Raw genomic sequence first — 14,858 nt, forward strand, 5'->3', positions numbered from 1 at the left:
ATCGGGTTGTTCAGTTTATCATGAACACGTCCGAAGAAATCGGTCTGCCATACCCAGCAGCACCAAAGGGAAGCAACAACATTCCAATCATTTACCTTCCCGCAAGCACTACAAAACTGCAATTGATTGCGCAATATATTGCTGCTTGCGAAGAGCGAAGTGTACGGCGCCTTAAAATCTCCTCTTTCGAAAGCATTTTCCGCAAATTCGAATTGCCAAACCGAGAGAGGACGTTTGTGGCACGTGCGAGCGAATTCGAAAATACATTGTCGGCGCTGTAACGGAAGAAGAGAAGTACTCGCACTTAGCGCAATGGAGAACAACATAACTGACGCGCGCAAGGTTGTTAAATTTATAACAACTTAATTCATTGTTGGCCTGTACATTTGAGTAATAATGTAATTAATGTTCCTATACTGTGTATGTTAAGTTAAAATGCCAGTGAAAGCCCGAACACCAAAGCGGTAATTGGTATTGATAATTATTTCATTTTCATATTTTTACAGGAAAGAAATATTTAGTTAAGCTGCGTGGAGCTGGCGTAACTGGAAGTCGTTCATAGACGAACACTTCAATGCGCTTCCTGGCACACGGTATGTAGCAGCTACTGAATAAAAAAGTAAATTGTACGCACATATTTATTACACTCGTTTCATTCGGACAAACTACCATAAATATAATGTGTACTTCCGCTACAGGAAATATCTGTACTTCCGAATGTCGTCTGTAACCCCGGCGTAGTCATGGAGAAGGCATGTAGCGACGGTGAATGAATTAATATTAACACAATATATGGCATAACCAAACAGTAACGCATTAACCTCATCGGTATCAAAAAAACATTGACATTATCAATCAATGATTACGGACATTACAAAAATAAAAGATATCCGTAGTGAATTAGAAAGAAACTCCGTACGACATGACGTCAAAATTACGTCGTAATGACGCTTGTCTCAGCGTTACATAGTTTCACGAAAATGGAAATAATATTAATAATTATAGGCTATAGGAAGAAAAGTATGACGTTTTATACATATTTCGAACCGGAAAAGAACGTGCATACCGAAAATGCAAAAAAGTAAAATTCGCAAAATTTGTCAATAAGGCTGGTTTTCTCATGGCGCGATTCATACGTATTGTTAATGCCCTACTAGGATAAAGAGCCACAGACAACGGTAGTCCTGACTTTATACTGCAATCCGCAGTCGAAAATGGTGATATAATTATCAACAAGCGACATTTACCAAAGCCACAACAGGAGATAACAACACTAGAAAACGATAAGTTCTATTATTGGCTAGTAAAAAACTTAAATCACAACTGGACGATGTCAACGCTCTGTGTGAAGAAATGTAGAATTGTAAATGACGGCCAAAACTTACTTTGAATGTGTAATCCATTGTTTGTCTGTTGTGAAATTCACGGTGTGCTATGTCAACAACGTTATACTTTACTTGTGTTGCCATTTATCGTCGTGAAAGATAACAGTCTTTAGGCAAAATTCTTCTATTGCTGATCCTTCAGGTGGAGTCCAAGATGTTGTGTGATCTATATTTTTCTATTTCAGACACGATGAAATGGTATTGGGCAAAAAATATGAACCAGTGTTGATGAGGCAAATTTATCGCTGTAAGCATCTCTGAATTATATGATATGAAATGCATAAATTATTACTAATTGAAAATGTTAATATGTTTTAAATTAGTGTTTTGTTAATAATATATTTATAATGGTTATAATTAGGGGCAATGTTTCATAAACGCTCGTTTGTGTTGCCAGTGTCGGTTTTCCCAATAACTATCAAGCGAAAAGACTTTAAAACCATCTTGATTTTAACAGTGTTTTATTATTATAATGCAAATTTGAGTATTGAAGTAAGATTATACGTGTTATATCTACATCAATAATATATTTTTCATTTGTTTTTCTTAATATGTGTTCCATTTATAACATACCATGCCCCGACAATATCGTTACTTTTATAGTATGGTTTTCGACAATATGTTGCAGTGTTTACAAAGCAGCATTTAGTGGATATGTCAACTAAAAGAAGCACGAGATTCCCACAGGCATCACCCACTCAGTATCAAACGGAATATATCTGTGAAAGATGTGAAGATTAAAACAACTCGATTCTGTCGTAAGTAAAGACACTATTCTTCAGACACCTCATCGTATATTTGTAAGCTGGTGTTGAAACCTCATCGTCATTTAAATACTGTTTTTCTGTGTGAACTGATACAATACGGTTTTGTTTATTATCACAACCACATGCATCGGCTAAATCGATGATCGAAACAATACCTACGTAGATAAAATGTAACGGTGTTATGTTCAACATCAATCCCTATCACATTCCTAAATCATACACAATTTGTTTTTCGTATATAGATTTTCATAGAAAGAGGTGCAAGCTAATTACTTTCTAAACGATAAATCTTGCAATGTGATGTCTATGTACCACAATGGTTTCAATATACGGTTCTATATATTTATCTATAATATAGACATTCGCAGAAATGCCAAGAATCATGACAACGCCACGATATCTCATCATTTGATCTAGTGAACGTCAACAAGTTTCTTTTTTACAATGAGTGCGTCGTAAATGTCGATGTTTGAGTTGTTCAAAATGTTCTTCTGAGATGTTAACCTGGTTTAGTAGTTTTACGACGCACAAAAGCCAGAATTAAAATCAGTATAATTATTGTCAAGAAAAGCATTCTGATTTATTTGAGGTGTGTTTTTTTTTAAATTAAAATTAGACATTATTATCTGGGTATCACATATTATCTGACCTAGTATTGCAATGCACAGGACTTACATTTCTAAACCTGGACTAGCTATTGACAACAAAACCGTTCTGACCATTTAGAAAATGAACCTAAACGGATCAGAACTTATTTTGTTTGTCAAAGTCAAAGTGAAAAGCAATGTTGTGTATGCACATTTGTATAGTGCTTTTGTGACTTGGTTATGCTCCCAACACTTTTGACTTGCCAGTTGTAAACTTATGGGATAAGCTATTTTAACATTATGAAAAAAATGTGTAGATGTTTTCGTACGACATCCATTGACAGGAAAAGTGCACATTGCTGTTGCATATTTACGAGACTCAGAAGTTGTTTAAATCTAAGACGTACGTGTGTAAACTTGTGTGGTGAAGCACATATGCAGGACGCATGTTTATTTCTTAACAGCTTAACACTTAAGTAGGCAAGTATCAATAATTATAATATTTCGTTTTGCGATTAAAGGCACTTTAATACACAGAATCAGTGTATTCAGATAGTTATTTTTTTAGTTATATGTTTTATATTTTTATGTTTGTATAGAAAGAAATACACATCATTCTGAACAGACACATGCAGCACTATTAGGACAGAACACTAAATCTAAAGTTTGAATTGCGTATTAAATTCCTGATATTTTAGAACAAATTGTCGACTTAACGGATGAATTAACATCAGTTTTAAAGTAAGCGAGGTATAAACAAATTTAAGTATTGATATGTTTTTGTTTAAGAAAGCATGACACTATATTTATTTAAAACACAAGCTGGTTTATACGTTTACAGCGTTTAAAGGCCATGACAAATTATGGGATTTATCATATAATTCACATACAAAACGACACTTGAAATAGTATATATTGTTTTACTTGGAGACATACTTCATGTAAGACAGCATTTTGCAACAGTTAAAATGTTGTATATATGCGATTCACTTATTTCAAAATACATTTAAAATTACAGCAACACAGTGCATAAGTTATAACAAATTACGTAGCAATAATTACCACTTAATTCTTACACATAAGGCCGCAGATAACAATGATGAAAAGTTTCAAAATGTTGTATCGCATGAGTTAATAATGGAATTTTGTATTTCAAAAGCACACAGTGTTAGTGGGAAACACGTTCGGAAAATAAATGAGAGCGATAAATATCATCGACACACCACAACCTTGACATATATATTTAATGTGTAATGTTCCGTTTCACGATGATAAATTGTACTACAAAATATGTGATCAAACTCACTATTTTCAAGCGTAACTAAGGTTATATTAAATACGCAAACGTTTGCAAGCTATCATTACGTCTTTATATTATGTACATAGATGTCATTCAAAATGACCGTTTGCGAGCCGTAAAAGATGTGTTTTGCCATATTTATATATCGATACTATTGACACAATGGCGATGTCAAACTTACAATTGTAAGGTACATTCGAAAACGATTGTATCTATGCACATTTGTTTCGTAATGATAATCATATCATGTTGTTTAGTGTTAAATAAAGTCTGTTTTGCTGAACATTTGTGAAAATATAAACCACAAAAGTGACACTGGAATGACGTACTTTCACTCAAACTTATAATTTAGGAATAAGCTATTTAAGATTGGAAGGAATGTTGGTATTATATTTTGAAATTATGTTGTCATTGGTCATGTTTGTCGCATGCATTCCATAAGCAACTTTTTTCTTCAAAATAAGAATTTTCAAAATGTTACACTTAAGGTAGTGGAAATGCACACGTATATGTTTTTTTAAATGACATGTGTAGTGCTAATGTATAATTTCGTTTTGCAGAAAGTGTGCGGGTTTCGATAATGTTTATATTCTTTGATGATTATAACATAACAGGTAATACACAGAAGCTCTAAAAACAAAGCTGAATACTGGAATGTTGCTGCTTTGACGAAAGCGTACTTAAAAATGTTTGAACAATGTATTAAACAATATATCGCTTATGTGGGTAACGGCAATTTGAATCAACTCATTACCACATTTGATTGATTTCAATTAAGGTATGCCTGAATATTCGTCGATGCACCTTCGAAGACAAGCATTACATGTTAATCTCTTTTTATGTGGAAAAATAGTATCGGGTGTGTTACAAATTAAAGTATAAAATAACCTTAATGTCCTAATGTTCTACTTGATTGTAATTAAGGCTGCGTATGCAAATGATGATTAATGATTTTAATTAGTACATGTTGTTCTTAATAAGTATCAAACTGTAAGGAACAAACTTGCATAGAACTCACACGACCTTAATTAGGTACTCAGACGTTAACGAATCTGTGTGTGTCGCTCACACCGAGCTGTGTACTTAACAGTTGACTACAGCTACAAACATCATGATACATAAAATCACGTTATTTAAGTGTTCGTATACATGTTTACTATATAATATTGCATGTCAGATATACATTTAAGAAGTTCTTTTACGACGTTTTAAAAAAAGTCAGTTTAGAAACTACTTTAGTAAAGGATTTGGTGTTCTTAATTTAAACAATTATAATCTTTACACACCTGGGTTGATATTGTATTAGGTATGTTGTTGTTTGCAGTTGCTGCCTTGAAACTGCGACGTTGACCGGTATCTGACACTTATAACGTTGGTAAGGAATTAATATGAGAACGCACGGAAGTATGCCTGCAAATGTTCATGTGTTGTTTGTTGAACAGAAAACGTGTTTACATGTACACTACAGGATTGGAACCGGATGCATCGATAATGTATTTATTTTTTATTGATGGTATACAGAAAATGTGTGACGGATTGTCGCGCGTTCGCTGACAGAGTGGATATAATGTCCGATTAGCGACTGTAATTTACCGGGTTTGGCTGAAACATCTTTATTGTTGGTCTCTAAACAGGAAACGGAATTTTACTGTCTATTATCATAACTTATCACTTCAATTGGGTTGATCTTATACAAAGAGCCTAACAATTTACCGAACAATTGGAAATAACATCTTTTTAAATAGCATACTGTTAGTGGCTGTTTATATTTCCTATATAATAGCACACAGATCTGAAATCACGTAAATGGACATTGATGTATTAGAATGTTTTAAACTGTTTCGCAGTTTGTAATATATTTGTAAGAATAAATTTCCTTAAATGTTCACTCTCTTTGTTCAATCCTAACATAGAACCATACATTAATTATGACACAAATCAACCGAATGCAGTCTATAAAAATAATACATGATCCTTGTGTTTTGGAGATCAAATCAAAGGGTGCACACTTAAAAGTTAGTATTTACTTGCAATGATATGTGTTTGAACAACTCAATTCATAAGACGCATAACATGTAGAAATTAAAATAGTCCATACTATATTACATACTCTTAACAGTATAGTCCATTACGTAAGTGTCTCTGTAAATAAGATTAATTGATATAAGTGTATACCCGATACTTATATGGCTTGTTGATAGTAGTACAACAAAATCATAAAATCGTGTAGAAAAAAATATTTGAAAAACAGATACAACTAATGGTAGAAATGATTTGTTTTTTAAATACTTGTGATCAACACGACATGTAGCCAACATTTTACAATGTCGAACTATATGATGACAACAAACCTGTCCCTTATTCAAGCGTTTTTAATTTAGATATGCTATTAACATATGTGCAAGTTTTAAGGTCCTCCCATTTGTAAACAAATACATTTTACATCAAATAATCATGTGCAAAAAATCATTCATTTGCTTATCTATATGTACGTATCTTTTCTTCATTAATATTGCATGCGATCATGTGCAATCGACATAAAACATCTTGATAATAGGCGCTGATTCGATTAAAGATAAGTCTTTAGTTTTTTAAACATCAATTTAACACACAATTCATGCAGTCCGTTGTTAGATTGAAAATGCATATATGTGTAAGGTATGTATTTAAATGATAATTTCATTCACTTTAATCCCCGTCATTTATACACTATGTATAATGGATATGAGTGTGCTATCGTGCATTGTACCATGTGCCTTCTCTTCAATCAATTGTCTGATTATATAAACGTATAATAGAAAAGTATGTTTTAATTCACCTTCTACCTTAACAATGTTTCATACCAACCCAAATTATGTTTGTGTTTGATTCGAGGTTCATTGTTCAAATATGTGTGAAATAATTAACAATATTTGCCAAATAAGCATATATTTATTAATTATTTATGAACAAATAATTAAAAGCTATTTTGTCAAAGATATTGTAAAATTTACTGCATGGAGCTGCACATTTTAACTAAACTTCCATCGACCAAACACATATGACACCCCTAATGTTTGTGCAAAGTAATAGCACTTTTATTTTGGGTTGATTTGAATCCTCTATAAAATGAGTGTAATCCGTCTGACGCGCGTTTATGGTTTGGTTCATGTTGTTCTGGTATATTTCCTCTTTGCTCTAGTACATTTCATAACAGGCTATAACATGTACCCTACCGTTGTATTGATATCACCAGTGTTATTTTCAACAATGAAAACATATGGAACATTGTTCGTGCTATAATTAGGACACCTTTCGTGTTTTACTTGTTTTATTATCATACTTCGATTGATCATGTCTCTATACCATAAATACATGTATACAGATTAAGCGATCAAACTTGTGATATGTCTCTTGGCAATGTCTTCATCACCCTTCTTACTGATATTAAGTGTAGAAATGATGCAAATACAGCATAAACCATGATAGAATTAATCATTATTATTCAAACCAAAAATTGCATTCAATCGGTAGTACGGTGGTGTTATGAAATGCAACCAGTACAGTAAGATGAAATATAATTATTTAAAAAACGCAGTTACAACTTGACATTGCCGTTATATAATATGAAAGGCTTAATTACGTTCATAACTGCATTTATAAAGTAAACCCATGGCTTTTGAAATGGAGGCAATACGAAATTAAACTAAAGAAGCCGGAATGTCATACATACATCACGACTTGTGCGTGCGAATGTGCCATGACAATAATGGGGATAATTGCATACATGTTTGATAATTGCTTCACCCTTCCACAACAAACAGACTTTGCTAACAACTCAACTTGTGTTTTACTTTTGGTAGAGAAATGTATCCAATTTATTCGTCTCTATAGCCATACACATATTAGACAACTATTTTAGTTCATTATTCGTTGGCATGGCATCTGTATAGAATTTGATCTGAAGCAAGAACACTATTAATTTACAATTTGTGTTATTTTGATTTAATAGTAAAGTATGTCATTATTTGATGTGTAAACGGACAATCAGTTAAGCGTTGAGTTAATGGATATATAGTTCCTGCCCCTTATCACATTTGATCGGCTATTTAGTGATGTGCCTACGTGATACATATAAACATTCAAGCATGGTGCAACTCAAATAATGCATGGATATTACATGTAGCAATTGTAAAAATGTTGTATTAAATAAATCATTAAATAAAAATATGGATTTCACAATTTACTTTCAACATTCATATGAGCGTGTATCCCTCGGTGGAACAAAGTACTAATCAATGGAAAACTTCTGAACTGAATACCATGCGAATGCTTTTGAACTTTGCAAATATCATGGTTATTGCTCTGAACCAACGCATCTCACTAAATGCACCATATCGAATCAACAGCTTCAGATGAATTGAATATTGGAGATCCCACACTACAAGGTAGAGTCCTGGGCTGAAGCGCAGTATAATGTTGGTTAATATATCATTGACTACACGTTAATAGATATTAAATTTTATTCAAGTATTTAACTATGTAGTATATGTGTTCATAATTGAATAAATGGTGCATTGAACAATTTTTCTTGTTTTCTAAGGTTAACACAATACTCCAGTGTTTTAAGTTAACTCTAGTGTCAGTCTAAAGGGACCTTACATGGAACGTAAAACTAGTGATTAAGGATATATTTACTCCAAGTATAAGTTTTGAATTTCGGTGGTATAGCGAAATACTAAAATACAGCCTCTCTCTCTTGAAAACATACATTTGTTTTTATTGTGCACATAGTATGAGTAACTTTCAATAACATGTGTGGCAAAGAGATTAAAAATTAAAGCAATGGGAAACATAAGTGCTAAAACTAGAGCGCGGATACTCAATGGACAAAACAATAATACTAAAACCTTAAGCCCTAGTGGTCATGAGCCAGTTCTGACTGAAAAAGAAGGACAGATGCTCAAAGACGTATGGCGTGGACTCCAAAAGGACATCCAGAGGATCGGGGTCATCACATTTGTTAGGTGGGTACGTTCAATTTTAATCATTACTTTAAATATAATCGAAGTGAAACTACTGTATCATCAATAGAAATGAGCAACAATATTATGTTATATTGGTTCTGTTATCATAATTGGTAGGTTTAATAAAAACGTGTATACATAGTCTTTTCCTTAATTCATAAACGAGATCAATAATTATGCAGTAACTATATTTAATATTTGAATTTAATGTGCACGACTTGTATTTAGACAAAATAATGCCAATATTAGTATTATACGATATATATGCACTAAAGTCGTTTAATATATATTTGGTAATTTTTCTAAGTGCATGTAACGTTCTTTTCGTTTATTAATTAGTAGCAATAATTGATCGAAATCTGTATGAGTTTGACATGAAAGAGAAATCGCGTGCTAGAAACACAACTGTTATCAATGTTCCGATTGATTTGTTTTCAACAAAACGTACAGAGACTTCAATCAATTTGGACGAAATATAATACATCATAATGAAACTAACAATGTGTCAATAATTGCATGAGGTCTGTCCGTCACGATGAAACAATTATAACGTGTCTCTGTTTATTTGCACTATCGCTAGCATATAGAACTAGACAAAAGTGTTCATGTTCATTATGTACAGTTCTGATTAATCTTGTGATATTTTCTTTCGTTATCGACAAACTTCATGTGAAAAATCCGGTATGCAAATATGGTATATTTGATCAATATTCTGAAACGTATTGACAATGAGCAAAGTCACACATATGCAGTATAGGTTGCATTTATGTAGTCGTTTTATTTGTATAAATGAGCACAGGTTACATATAAGTCTAAATAAATATGAGAACAAACAGTAGCAGTAGTTGCAGTAGTAGATGTTGTGTTTGAAGTAGTAGTAAGCAATCTATGTTGTCGTTGTTATTGTTGCTGTTGATGGCTTTTTTATGCTGTTTTACCACCTTGCAAAGAACAGCGATTTAAGACAAAATAGGGACTTAAACAAATATCTAATACTATTTAGGAAAGTATAACATCCACGTCCAATTTTCAAGTTAATTATTTTACTATATGCATACCAATATCTAAAACAAAACAAATCAAAGCACTGAAGGCACTGAAGTTGTTCGTTGTTGTCGCCCTTGAGTAGCTTTTGCGCATTGCACAGGCTTATCTGTGTGCACAGGCTAATCCTATTTGACATGCATTAAGCCCGTTTCCCCTGAAAGCAGCCAATATGTACATGTTTTAATGATAAACACTAGACTGGCCAATGTCGTCTTACAAGCTGGTATATACACTCACTGCTAGAGCAGAATCATTTGTCGTCTGCTGCAGACAGGCAGAGGTAATCGTTCCTAGCAGAGTGAGTTGCGGTTCTTACCGTACCTAAGGCATCTAAGCACATATTCATTTGCTAAATATGCTCTGTAGATTTAGTCGGCCGCTAACTCGACCAACTAAAAACGAAGTATCCATATTTCGATGATGTGAATGGTATATTCAACAAAACTATTGGTTACTAATCATAGCATGTATTAAAAGGAAATACATCCGTATAGCCCAGTCGAAATATTAACTGTATACCACGATGTTAAGCTATTTGACACCCCAAGACGAGAAATAAAACAACACACGGACTTGTTTTCTTTTCAAACTTGTAATATAATAAGCAAAACAAGTTGCATGCACCCTTCTTAACGTAAACAATGATGAACAATAATGTTTACATATTAAACATTATGTGATAACATGTTGAATATATCGTAAAGTGGTGATATCTAGTTTGCATTATGCGTATAGAAGATCACATGCAGCCCATATAAATAAGATACTGATAAACGGATACTAAAAATTTTAGTTCTCGTGAGCAATGCAACGAATTGTTCTTATTGTGATATATCTAAATATTGGTGTTGAACCTGTGTGACACAATTCGTGTTGATAATGTTTATCCGTGGGCTTGATCTGTATGTGTCTTGATTTAATTATAAAACATGCGTATCTGTGATACATTATAATTGTCACATTTTTATGAAATGTTCATACGATTATATTATTTTCTTAACGTATTCTTTCTATAAAATCGTATTAACCGGGGCTTACAATTATTCATTAGACGTTGTTAGATTGTGTGATGATATAACAAATAACACTTAATTAGAAGAACAGTCGCAATAATAACCTGATCAGATAAACTACTGGTGATAAACATTATGTACATAACTAAATTAATTGATATACAATCATTCACATCTGCAATACGATATATTTGCTTGCTATACACATATTTTCTTTACTTAAGCAAGCCTTATATTGCATTCAATTGTATTCCGTCAAAACCGCATGTATTAAGTTGTGAAATCTTTCTGGAGTGATGTTGTGTATATATATTAAATAAAAACTATGATAATACTTTTTTGGAATGTATTTGTAATTGCTCGTTATGTTTACAACAAAATTAAATTAAAAATAATGAATATTACGCTTTATATAAAACCTTGTATGTAAACATGTTTTTAACATTAGTTATATGATGCATTTTGTATATTCATACATAATATCATACATTTATTATAATTACAATAAATGTGTAATGCATTGCTGTTACTGGCACTATCGAAGTTTCATTGCGGTTGATATGTCGACCTGTTTCCGTCAAGGTGAATCGCTAAAAGACTGTTGGGTTAAACTCGGAAATCATTGTCTGATATATTATATCTATAGTGGGCTTCTTTCGGTACAAAAAGCCAAAAGTAATTATTTAAATTCTGATGCATCCTCGTCATTGTATTTTGCCGACCGACACTAGTACATAACATGTGAAGCTTTAAAATAACACATTGCAGTTGTGCCAAACCATTGCATTATGATGAACAACCTGATGTGTTAATGATATAAATGTACGGAAAACTTATTAATAACAAACACTCGCTGCGTCTAACAAATATTCCCGCCTATAAGCCATGTTTCAGCCTCAATAAACTGGTTTTATTAAAGATTTTATATAAACAAATACACCATGCTGGGTTATTTCTATCTGCTACCAGGAAGCAGGTGCGATAGTATGCTTCAATCGAATGGTACTAAGTTTTAACCAGAATAATGCATTCTCATTAAGATAAACGACACCTCTTCCAAACGGTTTATGTTTGTGTTAAATAAGTATGTAATGTATTAAACTGTATGTAATTGCGCAGAAACAATGCGCATTTGAACGACTTAAATGCGTTAATTAAGTTTATGCATGTATTTACTCAAGAGCTAAGTAACTGATCTATTCGTTGAAGTTATTTACGAAAGTATGCCCTGAAGACAGAACCTATCTTGGTCATAATTAATGTGTATGTCTACATCATTTAACGCACCGCATGCCATTATACTTAGGTTTTACATTTGATATTAAATGTCGATCTATTTTTAATCTAAACGTTGTACAGTTTGTGTTAAGCGCAGTGCTATGAACATAATCGTGATGTTGGTTTTATAAATTGCTGTAATATTATTTTACCAATAAGTGCAAATTAAATATAAGGTAATTATATTGCATACGTGTTAAAAACTGGTTATAAACCTCTCAACAGATGACGCTATAATATAAGCAATTTAGGTATTTAATTATTTTTCATATACACAAAATCAAAAAAAAAATGTATTCCACTTAAATTGATTTACATATAAATAAAGTTGCATTATCGGCGTATACAATCGCGCCTTCTTCTCAAAATGTGTTTATTTATAGAACGTAAAACATTAACTCTAGCATATAAAGGTATTTAAAATATCTTTATATGGCATTTCTCAAGATAATTGTGACAATGCGTATTCGGTTAACATTTTCATGTAAACTGTAAATAAAACAACGTCGTATGCAATATATTGATACATGTTTAATATATGTTGGTATCAACACATAGTGTAAGTTGCTGACGAATTCAAAAAACGGTAAAGAAAAAACTCAATGCAGTAAATAATTGGTAGTGAATGTACTACAACACGATGTGTTGACATTTACACTTGGTTGTAATTTAGAATATGAAATGATACTATATACGTTTATATATTGGTTCTAACACCATTTATGATCAGAAACAATAGCGAGGTTTTCAATACAAGATGTAGCGGGTAGCGGCGTTGTTCACACTAATATATTAAGAACAATAGTTTTGGGATTGTTTTAAAACATTTGAGTTTTCTTTTTGTGAAGGCAATTCATCACTAAAATATATTGGTGGAATGTTAAGTCGTGTATTATTTATTGCGTGTACAGACCTATGTGTTAAATCATGTAGCCTATCAAACAGTATTGAGTCAACCCAAACGTTTAGATTAATATGGTTTATTGTAAGTACCAGACTTTAATAAAGACTACTAAAATAATACCGGTTTGTTGTGGTTGCCTCATTTGCACGTGTATTAAACAATTACACATTACAAATTAATAATAAACATTGATAACATAATTGTTGATTGAAATCGGACTCAATTCAAAATCAAGGTAATACATCGTCAACGGCATGAACATGCATAATTGTGATTTTTCAAAGTAAACATTATTTGTTTGTTAACGATATTTATGCAAAATTCCTTAATTTATATCCCCAGAATACGTTTCGTTTTGTTATTTGTCAGATGAGTGCCTACAAACAATGAAGCATGAATATCAGAAAGTGGTCACAATGCGAATGAGACGGTGTAATCGAATGCTAAAACCCTATTCAAAATGACAAAAACACAACTTCAAAATGTCTAATATATGAGACACTTACCATCAGTGAAGTAAATAAGAATATTTGTGTTTGATTACACACATTTACTGCCTCTAAGCGACTTGAACAAAACAAGATTGCCTGAATCTTGTTATGTACAACTAGCGTCAGACCATCCCAATATTTAAGTATACGTGTCGATGACACTGTGACTTAATAAACGTGTTTATTATGAAAAACATTTCGACTACAAACATACATGTATACATATTATAAAGGCTGTACATTTTTTTAATGTGCTTTGATTCAATGATCAGCGCATCCATGACGATATAAAATTCTTTGGAAATAATGTGCCACACGAGTCCGAAGATATGTGCTCAAATCATACACAGGTCGAATAACTGCCTCAAATATTTTACATTTCTTAAAATAATGATTTAAGAAACGCATAGGTAAACGAAAGAAATCTTAACGCAGATATTCACGGGCTACTATACCGGCTTGTATAAATAACAAGCGCTTGGTGGCCATACATGAGGTCGTTCAAACGTGGTTTATAGATTATGCCAGTAGAGCAATCGAACTACTGGGCAAAGATTTCACTTGTTCCGAGAATAAAATACCCGCAGTTATTACAAACCACGTAATAACGATCTCTTCAGCTGCTCGAAATTATTGTGTTGTTGTCGTGGAAATCTTTCATATTTGACTGCAATTTAACTCAGTGTAAACAAGTCCGATTATGCGCTGTATTGTTTTGATATTCTCTATAAAGCAAGCGCAAATGATATCGTGTAGCCCATCCTCTTATCGCCCCGAAACAATGGGAAGTCGTCCTATGCGTTAAAGCCCTTACCGTTGTTTTGTCGGAAATAGATAACTTACCGTGTGTTTTCAATGTCAGGTCGCCGGTAAGTACACCGTGGTTAAAAGGCAATAAAATGTTTAGAACACAAAAATCGTTGTTTGTATCACTGAATAAATCAGATTGATTTTAATGCTAATCACCAGGAATCAAACGGACAATAAATAGCATTATTGTGTGCATGTATTGATATGTAATAATTAAAAAATGCTACATATGTATTTCCAGATTTGTCCAGTGTGAGTTCATTTTAGTGT

At 32.6% G+C, this 14,858-nt stretch overlaps 1 protein-coding gene and 1 long non-coding RNA gene across 2 annotated transcripts in view; both read left to right on the plus strand.

The window, feature by feature from the left end:
* The first annotated feature begins 1,618 nt into the window (after positions 1–1,618).
* LOC127830983 (uncharacterized) lies at positions 1,619–5,925 on the plus strand. The gene is made up of 3 exons (XR_008026346.1): positions 1,619–1,632; positions 2,014–2,143; positions 5,364–5,925. It is a non-coding gene; the product is annotated as an uncharacterized LOC127830983 (long non-coding RNA).
* Positions 5,926–8,422: 2,497 nt separating this feature from the next.
* The window catches only part of LOC127882369 (uncharacterized), a 17,929-nt gene continuing 11,493 nt past the window's right edge, over positions 8,423–14,858 (plus strand). The window contains exon 1 of the mRNA XM_052430965.1: positions 8,423–9,045. Within this exon, the coding sequence (XP_052286925.1) occupies positions 8,864–9,045 (182 nt within the window). The 5' untranslated portion in view covers positions 8,423–8,863. The remainder of the gene's footprint in view (positions 9,046–14,858) is intronic.

The sequence above is a fragment of the Dreissena polymorpha genome, chromosome 5, assembly GCF_020536995.1.
Source record: "Dreissena polymorpha isolate Duluth1 chromosome 5, UMN_Dpol_1.0, whole genome shotgun sequence".
Lineage (NCBI taxonomy): Eukaryota > Metazoa > Mollusca > Bivalvia > Myida > Dreissenidae > Dreissena > Dreissena polymorpha.